This window comes from Fundulus heteroclitus, chromosome 12, assembly GCF_011125445.2.
Source record: "Fundulus heteroclitus isolate FHET01 chromosome 12, MU-UCD_Fhet_4.1, whole genome shotgun sequence".
NCBI lineage: Eukaryota > Metazoa > Chordata > Actinopteri > Cyprinodontiformes > Fundulidae > Fundulus > Fundulus heteroclitus.
The window spans coordinates 7,553,921-7,578,173 of record NC_046372.1 but is presented as its reverse complement, the minus strand read 5'-3'; the positions used below and the strand labels follow the sequence as shown (position 1 = coordinate 7,578,173).

The 24,253-nt window shown below is 40.8% G+C and overlaps 2 protein-coding genes across 2 annotated transcripts; both read left to right on the top strand.

Moving 5' to 3' along the window:
• Positions 1–28: 28 nt before the first annotated feature.
• Positions 29–14,156, top strand: ercc8 (excision repair cross-complementation group 8). Its single transcript, XM_036143863.1, has 12 exons — positions 29–414; positions 1,366–1,461; positions 1,790–1,891; positions 2,046–2,169; positions 4,526–4,607; positions 5,494–5,562; positions 7,383–7,449; positions 8,031–8,134; positions 9,352–9,476; positions 10,012–10,209; positions 12,673–12,768; positions 13,827–14,156. The coding sequence occupies exons 1-12, from the start codon at positions 338–340 to the stop codon at positions 13,890–13,892; spliced, it is 1,206 nt and encodes a 401-aa protein (XP_035999756.1). The 5' UTR covers positions 29–337; the 3' UTR covers positions 13,893–14,156.
• Positions 14,157–17,547: 3,391 nt separating this feature from the next.
• On the top strand, positions 17,548–22,098 carry elovl7a (ELOVL fatty acid elongase 7a). The gene is made up of 8 exons (XM_021320245.2): positions 17,548–17,685; positions 19,160–19,250; positions 19,366–19,556; positions 19,930–20,010; positions 20,125–20,181; positions 20,268–20,373; positions 20,458–20,594; positions 20,697–22,098. Exons 2-8 carry the CDS (start codon positions 19,187–19,189, stop codon positions 20,943–20,945), a joined length of 885 nt encoding a protein of 294 aa, XP_021175920.1. The 5' UTR covers positions 17,548–17,685; positions 19,160–19,186; the 3' UTR covers positions 20,946–22,098.
• Positions 22,099–24,253: the final 2,155 nt, after the last annotated feature.

The window sequence follows — 24,253 nt, the reverse complement described above, 5'->3', positions numbered from 1 at the left end:
GATTGGACAGCCACACCGCTCCAGCCAATCACAGCAACTATTGTTATGCGTCACTAACCAAGATGGCGGCTCATTATTTGGGACCTACGGGAAGCTAGTTACTATCCGTTCCAAAATAATAAACATTAGCACAAAAATTGAGTTTTGAAAAACACGCAGCGTGGTTTTACGTATATTGCGTTATAATAACACGCTTTATATAATCGGTAAACATCCCGCATGGCGTAACAACTCACTTCGGTTTAGGCAACAGGCTAGCCTTTAAGCTAGTTCTGCCGCCGCTGATGCAAATAAAATAGTTATTACTTTTAGGACCGGGTTTCTTCAAGCTGAAGCGATGTTGGGTCTCTTGTCAGCAAGGCAGGCTGGTCTCGATGACCCTTTGCGACTTAGACGCGCAGAGTCAACGAGAAGGTGAGAGAAAATACACACAAAACACCAAACTCCCCAGGATGGATCTCAAAATATGCCGAGCTATTAGATTTAATTCGTTTACAGTTGAATGAGACTGCTGTTTGCGGTCTTCACTGTTATACCGGAAAATTAAAATGAATCAAGGTCCGTGTTTATTATAATTTATAACTCTGATATCTACCGTGATGTAAACTAAACATCACATTGAAATATGTCAGTATAAGGAAGGGTTATTTAATTTCCTCTTTGTTGCTGTGTTGATAGGATTCTGTGAAATGTGATTTGTTAGGGCTGGACGGTATAGAAAAAAAGATCAATAAAATAGAAATCATATTAATCGATAATTCTCAACAAATTCAAAATATATATTTTAAGTGCAGCCCTGACCATTTCATGCGGTTGCTTAGCAACCTAATTTTAGATACAAATCACATAAACACTGAAATCAAACTCAACTCTTTAGTCAGCCTACTTTTTACCTAAACTGCAGGTTTTTAAAAAAGAAAAAAGAATGCTTGCTCTCTGAACTTTTTGAAGGAGGCGGAGCTTGGTGACGGAGCGTTCCTGGGTCTGCGTTGTGATTGGTTGTGAGGATGTAGCGACTGGACGATTAACCCACATGATAACATACATGGCTAGAATGCAAAAGGAAGGAAAACTGTTATTCTATTGAACTTTTTATTGACCCCTTTTTTCTTTCGTCGATATACGTCAATCAATCGATATATATTGTCATTGGATTATCCAGCCCTAGTATTTGTAGTGTAAAGAGTAAGGCTGCAATGATCTCAAATATCTATTGCTGATTAGAGGAACATATTTTACATGCACTCATATTGTAATGTTGAAAGATGACAAAGTTTGTTTAAAATCGTGCTGATTAGATCAGTAAGGTATATTTCTGTCTGTTGGTAACTTTCACTATAATTGCCTTTTTCTGGATCTGTCAAGAGTCCTCAGTCTGAAGTTAAATCCTGACAGAGATGTGGAGCGAATCCACGGAAACGGGATCAATGCCATTGACATTGACGCAGCTGAAGGCAGATAGTAAGTTGGCTCCGTCATAATTTGCTGCAGTTCTACAGTACGAGTTTACATGCATTTTTACTTTTCAGGTTTCTGTGGTATAGTTATACCACAACGCCGTGGATTTGCAGTTAACAGGAGCTATCCACTAATCTAATATAAAAAAAAGAAACAAAATAAGTCAAAAGATCTCAAATGGGTTAAGAAGTTTGCAGTATTATATTTCAAAATAATGATTTATAGTCAGTAAATGATGTTAAAGATTAAAAATCATATAGAAATCACACATTTTGGGACAAAGTGATTCTTTGGGATGATTAATATGTTGTTTTTTTTTCCAATTTGTGAGTATGTTGTCTGGAGGCGCAGACGGCGTTATTGTCATCTATGACCTGGAGAACCACAGCGGGAAACAACAGTACACCTGCAAGGCGGTCCGGACTGTTGGAAGGTAAACGTCATCTTATTTATGCCCGCCACTAGAGGGCGGCACTCTCTTATTGTTGAGTTTCCGACCAGCTCACACTCAACACAAAAAGAACAGAACAAACTCTTTAATGTGCTTGCGTCAGGGTGATCCGTTGTTTTGTTTTTGTTTTTCGCAGGTCAAGTCGACATGTCCACAGATTCAGTGTGGAGTCAGTCCAGTGGTATCCTTATGACACAGGGATGTTTGTCTCCAGTTCCTTTGACAAGACCATGAAAGTGTGGGACACAGAGACCTTAAAGGTAAGCCATGATGCCTACAAGCATTAATTACAAAGTTACTCAATATTCCTTGAAATCAGGAACGCAGCCTTGTGGTAATAGATACAACCAGACATACTCTAATGTAGTTTAAGCAATCATAATAAACTCATTATGAAACTTAATTTGATAAACAAAACAAACTCATATGAGGGGGACAATGAAAAATGAAAAAACATAAACAATGCGGTTGCTTTAGTGTGCGTTACCCAGGAGGTTTCAGTGCTCAGAATCAACCTCCACATCCAAATCCATGTTAATTTGCATCTTGCAGCAGATGCTATGGGAGTTGGAGAGATCTCATTGTCTAAATGTGTCGTTCAGCAGAAGGGTTCCATACACTTTCTAAGGCATATTGAAGACGGTCATCGGGCGGTAAATATATGAGCAGTGACGTTTACATTAACTGGGTATTGATGAAAAGACGAGAAGAAAAGTGATCAGAGAGGCTGCCAAGAGTCGTACAGAAACAGCAAAGAAGTTGCAGGAATTCCTGGCTGTGCTGTACACGTCACTCTCCTGTATTCCTTGTATGTCTGGGCTATGAGGAAGGTGACAAGACGGGAGCCTATTGTTAGGAAACCGAGGTTGTACGTTTTGGCCTTAGTTTCACTTAAGACCAAACAGCGTCATGCTTTGGGGCAGGGTTTGTTCAGTTGAATCTGGTGCCTCAGTTGCGAGGGGGAAGATTTACGAATAGTCCTAAATACCAGACGTTAGCCAAAAAAAGCCCTCAGGCCCCTGCTAGAAAGTTAAAGCTGGAGAGGAACTCTATCTTTTAACATGAGATCTGCCCAAAGTGTCGGTCCAGATCAACAAACACGTGGCTTAACCAGACAGAGGTGGATGTTTTGTAACAGGACAACCCAGAGCCCAATTGAAACTCTGTGGAGTTATCTGAAGAGGGCTCAGGACAGTAGATGCCTGCACAATCTGACTCCTGCTGGAGCATTTTTACAGAGAAAATTGGGCAAATATGGCCAAGATATAACCCTGCCTGTAGGCTGTTCTCCTAAAAAAACAATTTAAAAAAAGTATGGATTAAATTAGGGGTGTGGACAATTATGCAACAATACTTAACTTTTTTAGTTTCCCCTCAAAAAAAAATTCAGCTGGCTTATAGGTGACATAAAAGTTCAGAATGGATTTCTTTTTTTCTCATTTTCTTATTGTGTGTGTATATATATATATATATATATATATATATATATATATATATATATATATATATATATATATATATATATATATATATATATATATAATTTTTACTTTTAACTTTTTTATGAAAAAAATTATATATTTTTTATAATAAAAATAAATGTATATATATATTTTTTACATATAAAAATATACATTTTTTATATAACAAAAATATATATATTTTTTTATAAAAAAATATATAATTTTTTTATTAAAAAAAAGAAAATTATAAAAAAATGTCTGTTTATTTTTTATTTATAATAAAAAAAGAATGGATTTATTTTGGTATATCACAAAGGCTGCCATTTTAACAGGGCTTTGTAAACCTTCTATATCCATAGTCTCACAATAGTATCAGCATTTTTTCTTTTTTTTTTTTTAGCACCTTCCTGTACCTCTTCATGTGCCTTTCTTATTTTCTGCTTCACGGAGTTCCTCCTTTCCATGCCCCATCGTCCCATATGGCAAGCCCAGGGCTGTGCTAGAATTACGCTGGCACCACGGTTGGCCCAAAAGGTCGCAGAAGGGACAGAAAAGCACCCGCTAACCTTTTCATTACTTTCCTCTGGTCGTGTCTGAGCTCCGCACAAAAGGGACGCTCGCTCTTCTCCTCTCTTAAACGTGTTGTGTGTTTTGCATTGTTGTACACTTTGTATTTTTACTGTGTGTGACATTTGTATGCAAACAGATCCTCCTCTCTATGTGTGTATGTGTGTGTGTGTGTGTGTGTGTGTGTGAGCGTTTGTGCACTCCCCTCCCCGCCTCTTCCTCCCACTGGCACAGTCCATGCTGGTGCTGGCACTCACTGACAGATGGAGCACAGAGAAGCTTTTTATGTTTGCAGAAGAATTTGCATTGTAACCACCAGTGGCTGCCCGAGCGCGCTGCCCTCTGAGCGCTGAGCTGCTGTGCCCTCTCTCTTTCTCCCTCTTATGTTAGTTTCATCTTTTTCAATGATCTTTCTTTGTTTTTGTTGTTTTTTTTTTTTTTTCCCCTGATATGTTGCCATATTAAACCGTACGGCTTCTGTTGTTTGGTTAATCTTTAAATTAGATTCCCACTTGGCATACGTATGCAAATAAGCACAGACCCGACTATGAATTGCTTTTTCTTCTCTGTTTTTTACTTCTTTCAGCCTGCTGAAGTGTTTGAGTTTGAGGGCAACGTCTACAGTCACCACCTGTCGCCCATCGCCAGGAAGCACAGTCTTATCGCAGGTGTTTTTTTTTTCCCTTTTCTTGCTGATCTTATTAACATTAAACACCCCCAGCCTGAGAGTTTCCTCCTACTGTTTTTGCATTGTGTTCAAACACAAAACCAAGGGCAGAAATCCCATTAGTTTTGATGTCTGGCGTTAGGTTGTCTTTTTTTTTTTGCTCCAAGAAAAGAGGTATGTGTTGCGCCACAAAGCCCCACAGAACACGACCCCTCTCTCCTCGCGGCTGCGAACCGACATGTGTCTGGAGGGGACAGAGCAGGGTCAGAAACTCGGCGCACACGAGCCGACTTCAGCAGAGAAGCATTGTCGGAATCTCGCTGTTCCCAGGTAACGAAGCAGGACCGACAGGTTGATCGGGCCGGCTGAGTCTGTTGCTCCTACTAACACCCAGATAAGTTCCCTGTCGCGTACAGAAACCAGCCTCCTGCTTCGTACCTGAGGTAATCGCCTCTCCTTCCTTCTCAGACCTGCTTGTCGAACAGGTTGGCCGTATCCCCCACAGTATTGCTCTGTTTCCATGCAAACCAAGGCCTTTAAGGGAAACTTCCTGAAAAGCATTTTGATCTCAGTTACTTGCTGGTTTGTATGGAGTCAGATTTTAACAGGCATGTACAACAATAGCTGGTATTCTGAATAAAGTACGTCCAGGTTTCCCTTTATTATGACTTTATAGGAATGAGGCGTGTGACCCCCCATGGCCAGAATGTTCTGACAGGCAGTGTTTACACGAGGCTAATTGGTGAATCTTGATTTGACGAAAGGTTAGCTTGAGACTGTAGATAAACTGTGATCAGTATCAGATGTTTTGAGGGTTGTGCTTATCTGTTTCTCTTTTTTACGGCTCTTTTAATTTAATACCCACCTGTGTGCATTTGTGCTTTCAGTTGGGACCAAAAACCCTAAAATCCAACTTTGTGACCTGAAGTCTGGTTCACGGATCCACGTTCTCCAGGGTTTGTGTTCCTCTGTGCAATAACTTTGCTGGTTTTTGGATATCTCCGTAAAAAATCAGAAGCTTATAAGTTTTCATGTTTGAATAAATTTCAAAATAGCAATGTTTATTTTCTTTAAATCTTCCTACACACATGGTGTAACTAGATGTAATCACCTGGGTTTCCTTAGTTAAAACACATTTAACTTATTGGCATTAAATCATCTATATTTGACATCGCTGTGTTATATTTGGGATCAGATTAGACTAAATGTATCTGGATCTAAATCTGACTATATGATTTTGAACTGAATTTGGAGAGCACTATATTTAAGATATTAGGTAATAAATTGGAACTGTGTAGCTTGTAAACTGCCTTGAGATTATTTTTTTTGTGCAAATGGGCCTTCTTTAAATACACTGGATTAAAAATGTTAATTGTTTGTTACAAAAAGCGATCTCAGAAAGGCTCAAATCATTATTTTTTGTATGTATTTGTTTATATGATAATTATTCTGCTTTTAAAAACTTTAGCACGACTTTACTGTGAACTCACCTTAGATTTAGTTTATCAGCAGTTGAACAACATGTCAGGGTCTATTTAGTTTTTTGTTTTGCTTTTTTTAAATACTTAAAGTTTACCCTCCCCATAACAAGAGTCATTCCATAAGGTTACTGGTTAGATTTTTCTTATATGCATCCATTGTTTTTTCCTGTTTCTTGTTCTTTAATTTCCTGTTTTTAATTTATGTCCTCTTTCCAGAAGTTTTATTATTTCTTTCTAGAAAAGACCAGGGCCGACTAGAGCTCAGATTCCTCAAAATGCATGTCAAAGTCTGCAAAAGAAAAGATTTCATAGGCCAGAACTCTTGTGCCTATTGTATCTTCAACCTTGCTTGTCTACATAAGTCCAAATAGATTAATCTGAGTTTTCTCTTTACTGTTGTAGTTTTTTTTTTTTCTACTTTAGTGACCTTCATAAGAGGAAGAGCGATCAGAGTCCTGGCAGTTAGTTGATGGTTCTGAATTAAAACATCCATTTGTAACAGGCTCAATGCAGCGTCATAAATAAAGTGCCAATATTGGACCTTAAAGAAGTCATCTCAGATACAAATTTACTTTTCCAAAAAACAGAAGAACCTTTCTTTCTGAAAACCCTGTGGGAGGAACCACCAGAGAAAGGCTGTGCTAAGTTCACGGCAATAAACCTGAGGCTGTCGTCAGGGTCAGCAGGGCTTTAACCAGACACATAGCTAAAGGTCCGAGTGTTTCTCTAAATGCATCAATGGAAAGAAAAATATTTTCCTTTGTGAGAGATTGTCTAGGAATATGGAAAAATAATAAATGAATAAATTAAATCTATCTTTTGGTGTATTTTAATAGAAAAATAGAAATTATGGATGCAGTTTTTCTCTCCATCACAGATTTCATTTTTTTTCTAGGTCTGATTCATCAATTCTTAAGGCCCATCAACACATACAAGATAGAAATGTACTTCAGGTTCTTTGCTAAAGGTTTTTTTGAATCCCATTAAAAAGAAGGAATTCCAAGATTAGACCCTGTGAGGCACCAAATGTTTTGTGTCTTACCCTTCATCAAACTACATGTTATTGGTCATAAAGTGAAAATGGCGGGAGTTCTAAGTTTTGCCGTATTTGATAAATAAATTAGTTAAATCAGTATTGGATCAGACTCGATCTATTCCAGTCACCGAAGAAGTGATTGGTGCATCTCTAATGGACATATTTTTTTTTTTTGGAGCTTTGCAAGATGTCCATTTGCACCGTATGTGTGGTTGCGTCCGTACTGATGCGTTACCCAGTATTATCTTTGCATGTCCAGGTCACCGGGCAGAGGTGCTGTCAGTGCGATGGTCGCCAAGATACGAGTACATCTTGGCCACCGCCAGGTAAGCTCTCTTTGCAGCAGTTTCTAAAAAAAACAACAACATCCCTTTAACTGAACCCGCTTTGCAGTTTGAGTGCCCATTTAAACCGTCATGATCTCCGCCATGTTGTGCCCCGGCAGAATGGGCCGCGTCCCATCCGAGCCATCTGGCCACATTTTAGAGTCAAGGATAATGGTGACACGTCCCCACCAGACAGGCGACGCGGTGGTTTAGTGGCGCTGTCGGTTTAGCATATGGTGGATACAGTCCCCACCTATTTTCATGCCACATTAGACGCGCTAATTAACCCGTCGGGATCGGCGCGCCTTCCCGCCTGTGGACTGTAAGTGATTTAGAAAACTACCGGCGCAGCGAGGAGCCCGGACTAATGCACCGACGTTATTATGAGCCGCCGTGGCAATTCCCAACTGAAATCTGACCTTTAAAAACAAGAGTTAGGTTACACACTGTTGGTGTAAATACCAACAGTGTGCTTCTCTTTATTGCAGATGTGAGGCGAAATTAAAACTGGCTGGCTTCTGTCATCTGTTAACCAGGGGAAAGTAAACATGCAAATAATGTGCTTCATTCCTTCCTCTAAGTGCAGACAGCAAGGTGAACGTTTGGGATGTGCGGCGAGCTTCAGGTAGCCTTTTCACTTTGGATCAGCACAATGGAGAGAAGTCGAAAGCCTCTTCCCAGGCCGGTACGGTTCTCCCCTTTTCTTTATTCTTCAGAATGTTAGAGTTATTTTTCCTGAGCTCAGACACCTCCCATTATTATTAAACCTATTTCTATTGTTTTAGGATTTTTAGACAAGCAGTCCTGCTATGATGTGTGTATAGATGTTGCATTAGCACGTACCAATGGAATTAAAAGTCAAATGGACGGGTAGTTTTAGTTTAAAGAGAATTGTGGACACATGCAAGATTGAACCCAGAAATGAATCCATAAATATTTACTTTAAGGGGTTTGCTACTCGTTTATTTGACCCACATTAACCTGGTGTATGCCTCGGCCTGTAGCATTTTAGGTTCCTTCGTCTTGATTTCTGTGAAAAGTCTCTGTTCAGCAGAATTCCTACACAATTTAGAAAGTGTGGATTTTATTTGCCTATATTTTACACGGTTTTTTGAAAATCAGAATATGGAGAAAGGTTCATTTTCCTTATATTTTAAATAGATAAAATAAAAAAATTATAAAAAAATCTGTGTTTTTCACATTCCTTTATATTGTACGTTTAAATGTGCACATCTGGATTTAGTTCAGGAATCTATCGTTCGATCTTGACATCCGACGAGACTTCATGTATGTTCAAAGTGGGACCCCGGTCTAACATTTCAAAACCCTGGCTTAAATGTGAAATAATTTAGTAAATCAAGTAAATAGCGATATTTTTTCTATAAAAGACTTAAATCTGTGTTTACTTCATAATCGTATAAGGGAATTTTGTTGTATTTTACTTGCGTCTGTCCCTGTTTCTCAGCTTTGAATATAGTCTGCGGTTTTTTAGTGGTTTATTGGAGTGATCCATATTAGAAAAGATTCAACGTGCTTCATGAATATGTTGAAAACGCAGGAAATGTTTTTATTAAGAGATGAAACATTTACTAAGAGACCACTTGGAAAATCTGAAATTATGAGTCGGAGCAAAGTAAAACAATTTTAAATGGAAATAATAAAGGAGCCAGGATTCAACAAATAAACAAACCAGACTGGAAGTAACATTATTGATTTTCGACAGATTTTTGACTGATTGACTGATTTTTACCTACTCTAGGATATTGAGTCACCCACTATTGAAACATGTTTATCTAATACATTTTGTAGTAAAAAAAAAAAAAAAGTGTTGTGAATGTGAGTGTTCAGCGCTCAATGGCGGAAAAATGTTCAAACCCAAATGTTTTGCATGCTTCTGACTAGTAAACACAGCCCATAACGGCAGAGTGAATGGCCTTTGCTTCACGTCTGATGGCCTCTTCCTCCTCACCACTGGCACAGATGACCGCATGAGACTATGGAATAGCGCCAATGGGGAAAATACACTGGTAAGTTTCATTCACCGTGGCTTTGTCCTCATTAACAACCTTGATTTACATTTTGAAAGGCACAGCTGTAAGGCAAAAAAACTGTTTCGCTGGCCTTCAGTTGTCCATCTTCTGGAAAGATCTGCAAATAACACCAAACGTAAAAATGCACCAAACGTGCTGCCGTTGGAGAATCTGGCTGATAAATGCTTCTGATATGCAGGCACCTTTTATTTAATAGGCTTATTAAACTTTCATATTCAACGTTAAAGCTGAGGCAAAACCAGGGCTGACGCAGACTGAACGGCTTGAAAAACTAGTTTTAGGGTCAAATGTCAAACTTTACTAACAATTATATAATAGGACATCCTTCACCGCTTTAGCTAGATGTCAAAAGAGTGAATCATACAAGTCAAAGAGGTACAATAAGGAAGAATTTGGCCTGATGATGTAATATGCTAATTGATATAGTTGTTTTTTTTTTCTGTTTTCCGTACACTACTGTTTTAACAGCAAGAGAGACGTTTTTTTGGGGTTTTTTTGTCGTTTCTCTCAGGTAAATTACGGGAAGGTCTGCAACGAGAGTCGGAAGCGGCTGCAGTTCACCGTGTCTCGCGGCTGCAGCCCCGAGTTTGTGTTTGTGCCGTGCGGCAGCTCGGTGGCGGTGTACGCGCTCCACACAGGAAAACTGGTCACCATGCTCAGGGGTCACTACAACAACGTGGACTGCTGCGAGTTCCACCCAGACTACCAGGTGAGACTCACCAGAGCACCGGGGGGGGGGGATGCCCTGCCGTTGCAGAGCGGGAAGGCAGGCACGGAAATGGCAGACACACAATAGTTAATTAAATCAAAAATGTTTTGATTAGACATAATTAAGGTAACTGAGAATAACGTAAAAAGATGAATGAGATTTAGTAGTGTCGGGTTATACTGTCTGGGCCGCCTGCGTCTAATGACTCTTTCGTGTGTGACGTAGTACAGGCACAGTGAGATATATGAGGATGATGTAACATAGTAGTTTTAAACCATGATTACAATCATAGCTGACGAGAAACATCTGGATAATTTAGTGCAACCGTTCCCTGTCCGTTTGGTCCATTTCAGTCCCGGAGCTCCTTTTAAAAACTGTCCATGTCCGTACTATCCATCTCCTCAACATGGTCCCAACGCACAAGCAGAAAAATCCCAGTTCGTGTGACTCAAAACGAGTCCTGTCTTAATTGTAGAGGTTTCCAATCCTCCTAAATTTCCCTCCAGGCCCTTCCACAACCAGTTGTTCTTGCCCGCATTCCCTTTCATTTTTGCCTCCTAAGACTTCAACGTTAGCATTCAGTTCTGTATCTTTTGCTGGAAAGAACACTGTTGCGCGCTGGTCTGGATCGTGAAAGGTTGTGCTGTACGTATGTTTTGCCGTGGAGACGGATCCAGGTCCCGCTGCTGCTTTTATTCTGTATTCTGTGAGGATATGTGTTATGCCAGGTTGTCTGTGTCCTTTTTTTTTTTAACTTTATAAACCCATTGACTCTGCTCTTAACGCCACGCCCTCTGACAGATAAGAAGACATTTGCATCCATAAATTGAAATGCAGGTGTTCCTGTTGAGCCCAAGAAGCAGTTACTCCCAGGCTACGTGTTGACAGTGCCTGCTGTTATTTCATAAATCACATGGCTGGGCCACGTCTGCGCAAATGCAGTCAAATGCTTTATCTTTTATCAGAGCCAGGAAAATGAGCGCCGTAAATAGTTTTACTATTGCTTGTAAGATGACAGCATGCTGCTGGTTGACAGTTCAGGATGGTCCAGTAGAATGAGTGAAGCATGGATGTGACAGTGGTGCTTCATCATGATTGGGTTGTTGTAAAATGCCACGTGTGTCATTTGAAATTAAATGAACAAAGGATTGGATTTGAGAGCTTTCCATATATAAATGATCCAATTCTGATTTATGTATTTATTTATTTTTTATCTGAAACTCATTATTTGGAACATGCCGGTGTCAAAAGATACCTGTTGTTGCCGCTGTGGTTCAAACTAAATGTTCATTTCTCAATCTGTTTCTCACCGTAAATTCATCTTGAGGCGTACAATATAAACCCGGCGTTTCTGCCGCACCTGGGAAAGTGTCGGAAATGATTCAATTATTTTCTTGGCACAACTGTATTTTCTTTCCTGTCCTTCCGTTCATCTTTGTTTCCTTCCTTCCTCTTATGTTTCCTTCCTCGCTAGCTTTAATCCACCTTTTGACAATTCTCCACGTCTTGGATCTTTTCATTACGAATCCTTTTTTTCACGTGTCCTTCCTTTTTTTTACCCATTCTGTCTTCCACAAACTGTTGAACTAACCTTAAATATTAATATAAATTCTTTGCGAGATATTGTATTTATACTTTAGAAAAGAAAAAAAAAAGTAAAAAAAAAATTAAATAAAGAGAACTCTGGAGCTGTTGAATATTCTTATGAAACTGTGTAGGAATCCTGCTGAACGGTCATATAATTCCCTGCATATGTCATAGCAACAGTAATTATGAACAGTTTCCTGCTGACGTTGGAGTACTAAGATGTCAGCAAGGTTTTGCTTTTGGAGACGGACCATTTCAGATCAATTGCGTAGCCTTGTTACATAACTGTGTCGCATTTAAAAGCAGACAAATGGAAATATATTACCAACAAAGGATTGAGACAATTGTCTGTGTCTTAGAAGTGAGACCCTTAGTTGTCTGTTTGAAGCCAAGCGTACTGTAATAAGAGAGCGTGGGATGGTAGTTATCCACCTTCACTTTCCTGGGTCCATTGACTTGATACTGACAGACTTATTAGGTGACTAAGGAAGGGCCAAGAGCGTAGTCCAACCCATGCCATCCTTATTAGGTGGTTTGAGCATCCGGTAAAACACAGGCATGTTCAAAGTGTGACAAATGGTAAGAATGCAGTTTGGCAGCTTGTCACCTCCGAGTTCCAGGAAAGGACGGTTCGTCCTGAAAACGTACCTTTTCTTTCCTCCTCCCTGTTCAATTTCATTGAACACAGTCATTCCCAAAGCTTTCACAATGTCTCTCAGGAGACAACTGGCTTCGCATGGACAGTTTTAAGTCCTTTAACTACTGTACTCATGGTCCCAAACACGCAGTTTAAGGCAGATGTCACAAGGAAGAAAATGTTTCTTTTTACTTGATGGGGATTTTTTTTATGTCAGAGTGGATGTTGTTTGTGTGCAGGAGGTGTACAGCGGAGGTAAAGACGGCAACCTGCTGGCGTGGGTTCCTGTGGTCCGCACCGCAGATGTGGAAGAAGAGTCAAATGGGATAAATAAGGTACACGATACAAAAAAAAATTAAATAAAATCAACAGATAACATCTTTTTGGAGATTAAGGAAAACTTTAAGATAGAGCTGTCATAATGACAGCATTCATTTTCACTACTGACAAGAACAGGGAATTGAGCAAAATGGAAAATCTCCACCCTCTTAAAGGATAGGCTGCCTGTCGGCTTGTAAAGCTCAGATGAGTATACTCAAACAGGTTTTTCCTTCTTTTGAACGCTCTCCCTCCTCATATTTGTTTTTAAACAGGTCTCTCCCAATTGGCCTCCCATGTTTGTAATGGGGGAAAAAAAGACTACAAATTTCACATTTCTTACAGATAATTCCTGAATTCACTGAGAATAAAGTACAACCCCCCCCCACCCCCCACCCCCCACCCCGGAAGCTGACAAGAAAAAGCCCATAGACATATTTTAGTTAGCCTTTGAACACTAAGAACCACCAGTATACTGCAGTGCCCTGCCTTTGCAATCCCAACCCGCACATTAAAACCAGTTTTCCAGTGAGGAAATTGGTCAAGTTTATCTGAAGCCGCTAAGAATTTCAGCTCTTCGGATATGATCAGGTAAATCTGCAGACGTCTGTGACCAGTTTAGCCTTCAGTGCATTTCTAATCTGACAATAAAAAGCTTTCAGTTCCATTCATTTTTATTTCCTGTAAAAATTTGTCTACGGAGGGAAGTTTTCATGATTGCTGTGAATGCTGGTGATGACTGCGGGCAGCAGAGCCTCTTGTAAAATTCAGAAATGCGCTGGAGTGCTGCTGTTGTCCCGGCAACAGGGGTGATATTACATGTGTCCTGCGTCATCCCGGGAGTTTAAGTTCTATCAACTCAGCGTTATCTGGAACCCGGTGACACTCGTTTACTAAACTAAACTAAATAACCGCTCTGTCAATGTAAAAGCGCATGGTTACAGGTATGTTTTGACTGTGTAACCATACGTGGTTCCAATTTGTGCACAAATGTCGTGTTTTTGTCAAGCACCTGTCCAGAGAAATGGGTCTGGTTTACATGTAAAGCTGATGTGGATATTTAAATTCCTCGCAGGGCGCTGCTAGCCTTCCTGCTGGGAACCCTGCCTTTCAAGACAACTGGAGCAGCGACGAAGATTGATACAGAGGATCGGAATGTGTGGACGGACTAATAAGCGTACACAACAAACAGGGATCCATTACACTCAATTAAAAGCTGACTAGTGTAAGCAATTACTCTGTTTTTGGGTTTACATAAACCGCAGCTATCAGATCTTTGATAGCAGAGATGACGGCCTTAACGCAATAGATGACCATGTAAATAATCGTTTGTTGGTTTCAGAGAAAAATAATCACTGTTTTCTACCTCTATCTACATCAATAAAATATATCAAGTAATATTTTATTTCTGTGTCGAAGCTGCTTTTGTTTTTTTCAGGTCAATTGTGCCTTGTAAAAGTATTCACACCCCCTTGATCTTTCCCCCCAAAATCATGTTACAACTACCAGCTTCAATGTATTTTGATGGTATTTATTGTGATGCGAAGCAGTACCATACTGAAGTGGAAGGAAAAGGATACATATTTTTTTTTATTTTTTTTGCAAATAAAATCTCAAATGTGTAAAGTGTATTTGAGTCAACACTATGTAGCGCCACTCAGATTCAGATCAGATATACTTTAATAATCCCAGAGGGAAATTACTGTTTCAGTATAACCGCCATCACATACATCACAAACATTTCAGGGGGAGATGATTTACTGAGGCCAATGCTGCCAAGGACACCGCCTTACACGGTGCCCACAGGGCGCTGCCATTACTCTGTGGAAAGATACAATAGGGGGAGGAAAAAACACATATTTCAAACTTTATCCTAATACAGGATACCGTTAGAGATATCAAAAACCGCGGCACGAGAAGCACAAATAAGACGAGACACATAAAAGCAGAAAGGTAAACATTGGAGACAAGTCGCATGTAAATTCATATGTTTTTGTGAGCATCAGTTATGTGTGTCTGTTTGGGTGAAGTGTTTATATTTCCAAGAACACTTTCCAGAGGCCATTGTCCTTGATGTTATCAACCGGCCAACAAGTCAGAAAGCATCCGCAGATGTCTGCGGGGGAGGAGGGAGCCGGGGAGAGTTCAGAGCTCTTCGACATAATCCGGGAGTGATTCATTGATAGGGGAGGCATAATCCAAATACTTTATTTGTTATGAGGACAAGCTGCACTGAGTTTCCCGTCAGCTTTAAGTCTTTGCTGGCTCCAAATGGCGAATCCAATATTCCAAATTAGTTGGGCTTTTCTGCGTATCACTTCCAGATTTTATCCCATCACCCCCTTTAGTTCAACCACCAAAGCCAGTCTGCGTACCAGCACATCCAGCTTTTCGTCTCTGCTCTTTCACCTTCCAGATCTGTCCGTTGACTGCCTTAGTGATCGCGTCATATGCAGCCGGCAGCCTGATCAAGGCCAAATGGCTACCGACATCCGCTGTATTTGCTGATTACATAAAAAAATCCACCAAATCCAATAAGTAGAAATCCAAGTATCATGAATCCAAACATGTATACGTCTCCACGTCCAGGACTGACAAAGTCGAAAGACAAACCGTTTTCCATCCAAGAATATAAGGTGTATCCCATGAATGATTCAAATCGGGACACACGACTGGGTCCCCCTTACGCTGCCTACCCATCGAAAAAATTTGATCAATAGCATTGAGAGACCAGCTTACAAGATCCATGGTTTTCAGAATTTGGGTGATATGAAGAAAGTGCTCAGAAAGACAAGACATAGCAGCAGAAGCAGGAGAGGGGGGGGGGCATGACCGACCTCGAAGAGAGACAGAACAGAAGAAGCACTCTTTGCTGCAGTCAGAGTTGTAGGTATTCCGGGTTATGTCTCTACCATTTTTCTGCATCTACAGTCTTAATTTTTTTTTTATCTTTTTTGTCTAATATTTCCAAAACTGCTTAAAGAACAGTCATACTGCATGTTTAGTGTCATGTTGAAATAAATGTATATGTCTTGCCATTAATGCTCGATTGAATTTAGGTCTGGACTTTGACTGGAGCATTTTAACATGAGTATGACTTGACCTAAACCATATCCTTGTAGCTCTGCTCGCATGTTTACCGACGTTGTGCTGCAGAGTGAAGCTCCACCTGCGTTGACCCATCTACTCTAGCCAGCTTTCATGTCTTTGCTGAAGAAAAGCGTCCTGACAGCATGATGCTGCCACTACCATGTTTCACCATGGTGTGTTCAGGATAATACGCAGTGTCATGTATTCTACACATAGCTTTTTGCATGTAGACTAGAAAGGTACATTTTAGGATCAAAAGGACCGAAGCACCTTTGTCAACATCACTTGTGTTCTTGACACTTTTCCATACAAGACCATGTTTGTGGAGTGCACTTTTGACACATATACTGTCGACAAAAACTCACCCGAGTTTTGGATTCCTGAATCACCTCCAGACCGACCATGTGCCATTTGGCTGTTCCTCTAATGAATGCTCTCCTTGCCGAGCCTGTCCTTTTTGGTCAAAGGCTGTGTCCTGGTGGCTGTCGGATGTACCATGCTCTCAGATGTTCAATTATTGAGATATTGTTTTTAGAACCTATTTTTTTTTCTACCTTTTCCGTGTCTTTATCCCTGATCTGTTTGTGGTGTTTCATGGTCTTCATGATGCTATTTAGGCATGGATGTTTTCTAATAAACATTCTGGACATTTACAAAATAGCTGTAGTTATCCTTCTGAAGGAAGTTGGCTCCAACTGATTTTATGTCAGAGTAAAAGGTGGCTGAGTACAAATACATGGCACAGTTTTGATATATTTTATCAAAAAGAAATGTGGAAATCCATGTCTAATTTGTCTTCCACTTCACAATCATTCATTACTTTGTGTTCTGTTGTGTCTTATCACATAACATCCCTCTGAAATACATGACAAAATTAAACAACTTCAAGGCATTATGTATTGGACAAGCCAAATGGATATTTATTGTCTTTTTATTCAATGGATTATATATAGTCATCTTTTTCACATTGGACAGATCTTTCAGTGTTTTTGTTTGGGTGACCTGCCTCCAGCGGCTGGGTGAGAGGCAGAAGGTGCAAACTTGACAATCCATCACAGTGTGACACAGATCCACAGGAAGAAAAATAAATTGTGCATGCACAGTGTCAGCTAAAGGCAAATTAGCAGGTCTTTTCAGATGATTACTTTGCTGCAGATAGGTTTTGGTAGGGCTTGCCTACAACTATGTTCAATTTGTATGCAATATAAGGCCACATCCTCCTGTTGTCATTCTAGGGAAAATTTACATCTGTTTAAGATTCTTTTGTCATCTGCTGAAACTAGGAGCAAGGAGGGGCACTGAAACCCCTCTCTCTTGGACAACGCGCCCTCCCAGTATTACATTTTGAGTAAGAAGGTAGTGTAAACATCCAAACAAAAATTGCTTATTGTAATATTTGGTCTGGTTAGATGTAGGCCTAATGATCTTGAAAAGTCAATAAAACAGGGTAGCTTTTCAGTCTCACCTTGTCATCTTGCTGGGACATCAGGATGGGAGTGGAAAATACCCTCAATCCTCTCTCCCTGTTTTCTCAAGCCAGATATTACGTGTTTTGAAGATGTATTGTTCTGTCACTAAATCATACATAGCTTTGTATGAGACATCGCTTAAGAATGGCCAATTTCGTTTGAACCCTGTTCGACCAGAAATCGGCCAATCAGCTGCGTCGGGAGGCGTTTCTCGGCAGATAGCCCCGCCCCTTCCCGATGAATCAAAAGGACCGCGCAGACAGCCGCGCAGCAGAGAGTGACGCAGTGGGGGAGCGCACCTGCTGAGAGGCAACAGGTGGAAAGATAACTTTGACGACGGTATTCAACGTTGTAGCAGCTGTAAGGACGTTAAAGGTGTGTAAGTTATTTAGTTTTTTTTGCCTTTAAAAAAAAAAGAAAAAAAAAAAAGTCGTGTGAGCCAGCATGCCGTGGTTGGATGCGGTGGTCGGGATGCTCGTGTCGAGGTTCCGCCGTAAGAAACGCGAGGAGCTACAGGGAAATCCATCGTTTTTAATGCTCGACACGTCTGTGAAAGTTTTATCTGGCATTTCAGTTGTCATGGAGACCGTTTAAGAGCGCGCGGCTGACTCTCTGCGGTCCCTTTAAACACCCGTCGTATTTTTTTACCCCCTCCCTTTCTTTTTTGGCTCGTGAACTTTGTACACGTTTTAATTATTAGGCGCACCTTGGGAGCAGCAGGTGCCCTTTTTACATCATCATCCACGGGAAGAAAGAAAGAAAGAAAGAAAGAAGGGAAGGAGGGAGGAAAAGAAACGTGAACTGGCATGTCGCGGCTTGCCGCTAAGGTTTGGTGAAGGGGGGTGAGACGCAGACGGGCACACTTAAAGCGCAATCAAGGTAGACACGCCTTGAGAAACCTGTCCAGGAGGGTGTAGCGTGGGCTGTTTGGTTCTTAAGTGATTTACAGTTTTCTCCAGCCGCAGACGCACATTCAATCAGAGCAAAGTAAATAAAAAGTAATGGATTTTTATTTTAAGAGAAGTTCCCCACTGGCTCAGTTAATGTGAGTTATTGTTGCCATGATGTATGAACCTGTCAGGCTGGTCAAGGTTGACGCATTTGCCTCACTGTGGCTGTCAAATATTGACAGACTATTCTTTTTATATATATATATATATATATATATATATATATATATATATATATATATATATATATATATATATATATATATATATATATTTGGGGTGTATATATAAATGGCAATTATACATCCCACACACTGGTGTTTCTAATGAGGGTTTTTTTTTTTTTTTTTTTTTTTTTTTTTTTTTTTTTTTTTGTAAAGTATTGCCCCAGTGTCTTGCTTAAACAAATTGGTGTTCATGCAGTGAGGTTTTTTTTAGCAAATGCTATGTGGCTTTAAAAGAGGCGATAAAGGTACTGGGCATTCTTTTAGTTGTCTTCTAGTTTTCCATGATTGGAAAAATCGCATATGGGGTTGTATTTCCCAATCCTTTAAATATGACTAATAAGACAATAACCATGGTTCAGGTCTTACCAGATGCCTGAACTACTTCCTGAAGTGACTGCACTTTGGTGTAAGTGGATGGAAATAAGCTGTGTGTGTGTGTGTGTGTGTGTGTGTGTGTGTGTGTTCTTGTAGAACTACTTCCCTGTACAACTTAGGGTTGGATCTATGCCACATATGTCATCCTCGTTTCCCTGAGATGTTAATGGTCTTTGCTGGTGAAAAGGGGGAGGAGGGAAATTCGGTACCCTTTCTCCAAATGTCAGTGAACTTTGTGGAAAACAAACCGTCATGGTAACCTTTTTTTTTTTTTTGTCTCTCCTTCCTCCCCCATAGGTGAACCACTGGGATCTTTGCCTGAAAATGGAGCTTTTTAATATTAAAACCTCCGTTGCAGAAATTTACGACGGGTTCATCCAAAATGCAGGTGAGTCTTTATCGCGAACCCGCGCTTCCTGTTCTGTTTCATCAAGATAAAAACAAATCATCAGTCTGTCCACTTCACGTGAACCTTTCTAACCCCCCTCCCCGACCTGTTGCAGATTCGCGGACAGGGAACTGGCTGCTCATGTCGTCGCCTATCCCCCAAACGATCATCATCTTGGCTTACATCTACTTCGTCACGTCGCTGGGGCCTCGGCTGATGGAGAACCGGAAGGGCTTCGACCTGAGAGGAGTCCTTATCGTCTACAACTTCAGTGTGGTGGCTCTCTCGGTCTACATGTGCTACGAGGTGTGTGTGTGTGTTGACACTTCTCGTCTCACGTGGCGTGGCACGTGGCCGCAGTCAGAATCGCTCTTGAATCTTAGATGTCATATCGGCGTGCATAGTGCTGGTGGAAAACACGTGCGAACGCCAGCGTTTCCTCGTCTGACTCGCTTTGAGACAGACTTGGGAAGTCTGATTTTGGCAGCGTTTCAGTTTGTCCCGTTTCTTGTAAATGCTGCTCCACAACTTCTCAATACAATACTTTTTTTTTTTTACTTTTTTTTTTTTTTTTTTTTTTACTGCAAATGTTCTTTAGTACAAGTGTTTTCTCACACTGATGCCAAACACAAGTTGTGCATATTCCGTCACTCCTGACTTGCTGTTTTGTTTCTATCAGTTTGTGATGTCCGGATGGGGAACAGGATATTCATTTCGCTGCGACCTTGTTGACTACTCGGACTCGCCGCAGGCTATGAGGGTAAGCTTACACGCTTGCTATTTTAACCTGGGATACGTTACCACTCTTCTTTTTTTCCCCTAAACTCTTAACCTAATGTGAATAATTGCTTAAAATGCTCACTTTGTCCTCTAGATGGCAGCGACCTGCTGGCTTTACTACTTCTCAAAGTTCATCGAGATGCTTGATACGGTAAGCGAGACTTCTGTTCCTATTTTCTAGAAAAATGATTGTGCTTTTCTTCTGCGGTTGTTGAATATAAAGTCTGCCCTCCTCAGATTTTCTTTGTGCTGAGGAAGAAGAACAGCCAGGTGACGTTTCTTCATGTCTACCATCACTCCATCATGCCCTTCACCTGGTGGTTTGGGGTTCGTTTTTCTCCAGGTAAAACGCCCGTTCTCCTCCTGACGCCGTGGCGACAGTGTTTGCAACGCTGAGCCGTTAATCCCGATGCACTCCCTGTTTCAGGTGGGTTGGGAACGTTCCACGCCCTTCTCAACTGTGTCGTCCATGTCATCATGTATACGTACTACGGGCTGACGGCCATGGGCCCCAACTACCAGAAGTACCTGTGGTGGAAGAAGTACCTCACCACCATTCAGCTGGTGGGTTTTTTTCCGCTCTGACATCTGCTCATTCCTTTTTAGTACTTTTAAGCGAAGCTGCTGACGTCAACGTGACTTTCTTTGTTTTTTTTTCTTCTTCAGATCCAGTTTGTCATGGTTACCACCCACATCTCCCAGTACTTCTTCATCGAGGACTGCCCATACCAGTTCCCCATCTTTATCTACATCATCGGCCTGTACGGCCTGATTTTCCTGTTGCTTTTCCTCAACTTCTGGTACCACGCCTACACCAAGGGCAAGAGGCTGCCTAAAGTGCTGCAGAATCAGACATGGGGGCACCACACCAACGGAGTCATGAATGGAAACGTAGACCATGAGAAATATCACTGATGCACAGTTCTGGCGGTTTCACATAAGCAAACCTCTGGTTCTGTCAGATTCAACCTAAACAGTTTTTTTTCTGTTTTTTTTCTGTTTTTTGTCTTTTTTGAATATTTATTTTGGCTGCGTTTCTGTATCTGCTGTTAAAGACAATCTTCGAATTATAGCCAAACCTCATCTAGATTACGAAAAAGGCTTAGAGCTTTTATTTGACTTCTGTGTATAGGAAAGGTGAAGTTTTGCTACAGAGAATTTATATAGTTGCCCCTCTGCCACCCGTTTTGCTGCAAGTCTCAAACGGACCCGACCGGCCATAGAGGTGCTGAAGGCAAGACTGCAGGACCCTCAGCTGTACGAGTCCACCTGGAGTTTAAAACTTTACTCCTGAAATAACAAATATTTTTTTTATATCCGTTTCCTTTCAAGCTTCAATTAAGGTTTTTAAAGTTGTGCACGGAGATGTTAAGGTTTAAGTCCACCGGGCCTGACGACGATGTCAGCATGCTACACTTTGTTTACTTTTTGATAATGCACATATGGTCACTTAAACACAGCAGCTGCCGACGGTTACAGACATGCAGTGAAAAGTCCCGTCTGATTCCAGTGGCATGGGTTTCATTCCTGTCCCACTTCTCTGATGAAGCATTGTTGTGAATGCCCAGTGTAAACCCGATGGACCGCCCCATGTGGTTCTCGTAGGACCCAGACCAGAGCATGAAACTACGGCTGAAGTCGTTACCGAGGCACATTGCACAAGAACACAGTTGCACAATTGGCAATTTTTTTTTTAAGGCGTCTCTGTGAGAAACCGAGAACGGCCGTGCTTTCTCGCTTATGAGCGGCGTGCTAATGAGGTTTTCAGACATCTGGAGTTGCTGCCTTTGGCTACGTTAGTTTTATACCTACTGATCTTAAGTCTGAGCCGGAATGTTATACTGTGCTCCCGTGGTGACTGAGGACTCAGGATTGAGCTTTGTGTGGAAGGAGTTCCACCTTTTAATGAAGCACAAACCCATCCCAAAAGGTTTACACGAGTAAATGTTTTTGTCCTTTTTTCAGCTTGTCAGACCTGTTTGTACCAGTGAACAAAACTGTAAAGAAACTTGTTTATACTGTATTTTATATGTATTTATATAAAAATAAACGATGATTGTACTTAAAAGCTGTTTTGCGTTCATGCTTTAATTGTACATTACATAAAGGGTTTTTTAAAATCCTAATTGTTACATTTTAATGTTGCAACAAAGGCATACCTTTTAAGACTCACTGGTGTGGAACAATTAATTGTTAAGGCCTGATGCATCATATTCAAATATTGGTGCTTTCTCGTTGCAGTCGGGTCTTTGATATCCTGGCTTCCGATTGGAAGAAGCAGCTGGAACGGCCGCTTGAATTGGATTTTCCCTTCAGAAAGCCTGATTGTCTGATCCAAAATGTCAGCTCCTCCCATCAACAGCCATAAGCTGTGATTTAAAAATGTTTTTTAGGAGACACTGTAAGAGTGAGTCTAAAATCTGTTAGTTGCAGCGGCTTCAACCCCTCAACTGAACAAATTTAAGTGTTTGCATGTGGATAATACAGCTTTAAACCTCTTTTGTGAGGAGTACTACAAACAAAACGGCTTTCCTGACCATCACCATATTGGAAACCTAACCTTTAGTAGTTTTATTTTGCCATCCTGACTTCTCAGCTGTTAACTGGAACACAGGTTATACAGACTTGCCCCATTCCCAGCTCCTATTTCTGATTTCTGAGGTAAGTGGAATGCAGCATAACTATCTGAAAGGCAAATTCTCATTTCCAGCGAGCCTTAATTTGATAGGGAACATTTTTAACTAGATTAACACTAGGTTAATTGGCCTCTCTAAATTCTCTTTAGGTGTGAGTGTGTGCAAGAATGGTTGTTTGTCCTGTCTGGAGATAGGCAACAGCACCCCTCGCAACCCCAACAGGGATAAGTGTGACGGAAAATGGATGGATGGATAGATGAACACTTGAGTTTTTAACTGGATGCTAAACCATTTATTAGCAGAGGTGGAGCAAGTAACCAAAAATTGCACTTGAGTAGTACAACTTAGTATTTTGCTCATAAATAAAAAAAAAGTAGCCAACCAAGAAATGAATACTGGATAATCCTGATTTAGTGTTTACAAATGATGTAATTAGAAAAAAATGGTAGTATCAAAAATTCTGGCATTTTAAAGTCTGATAAAATATGAATTTTTTTTTCAAAGCAATATATTCAGGTGGAGTAAGCATTTTATAGAATACTTTTTTCCCCCCCAACATAAAATGATTGGTCAAAAAGTTTCCTAGGAAACCCAGCAGATTGTCTTGACTCATTGACTTGCAGCATTCACTCTTCCTGAATGATCACGTAGCCACAGTGGACGTTTTCCTGTGTTGTTGTGGACTTTGCAGAAATCCCTGCAAAGCATGCGTGTAGCGACAGTGGAGAGGAAAACTCCTTCCAGCAGAACCAGGCTCAGTGTGAACGGCCAGCAATGCAACTTGTTGAGCTTTGGCGATTTGAGATTATTTTGTAACGTGTCTTGTCTATAAAATGGCAAATGGTTTGGCGCCCCCTGCACTCCCTGATTTTGTGTATATTTACCACTTAGAGACAATTCGGTCTACAAGGATATCAGGTACCATCCTGTATCGCTGTACATTTACCGGGCAATCAGCTTTTTTTGTAAAGGTTAATAATCAGTGGACCGCACTGCCTGATGATGCGAGGAGCTGCGGCTCTCTGAGAGTTTTCAAATCTAACTTGGAAAAGAAATTGTTAAAACTGTTCAGATATGTAATCATTAATTTTATCGCTGTGTAAGTGTGTGCCGGTGATTAGGTCTGAGCATGTGTGGTTGCCTGTGTAGTGTGATTAGAACAGAACTTGTAGTGTTTTCTTTTATAATTGTATTGTGTGTCAATTTTTGTAATCTGTTAAGGACTGCTGGTGCAAATTGGTTTATGCTATAATCTGGTGCAGCGCATCAAATGATGACATTAATGTCTGAGCTGTACATCGTCCCTTTTATAAATAGTTTTTATCTGCAACGACCGACTGAGGGGTTTGAGAAGACGGAGCAGAGACACAAAAAGAGCCCAGTAGCACAATACTACTTAGTAAAGATGTCTTTAAAAAAATGTATCATTTTCCTTCCAGTTCACAATCATGCGTTCCGTCCGTCCGTCCGTCCGTTGTCTTCCGCTTATCCGGGGTCGGGTCGCGGGGGTAACAGCTTCAGTAGGGAGGCCCAGACGTCCCTCTCCCCAGCCACTTGGGCCAGCTCCTCAGGAGGAATCCCAAGGCG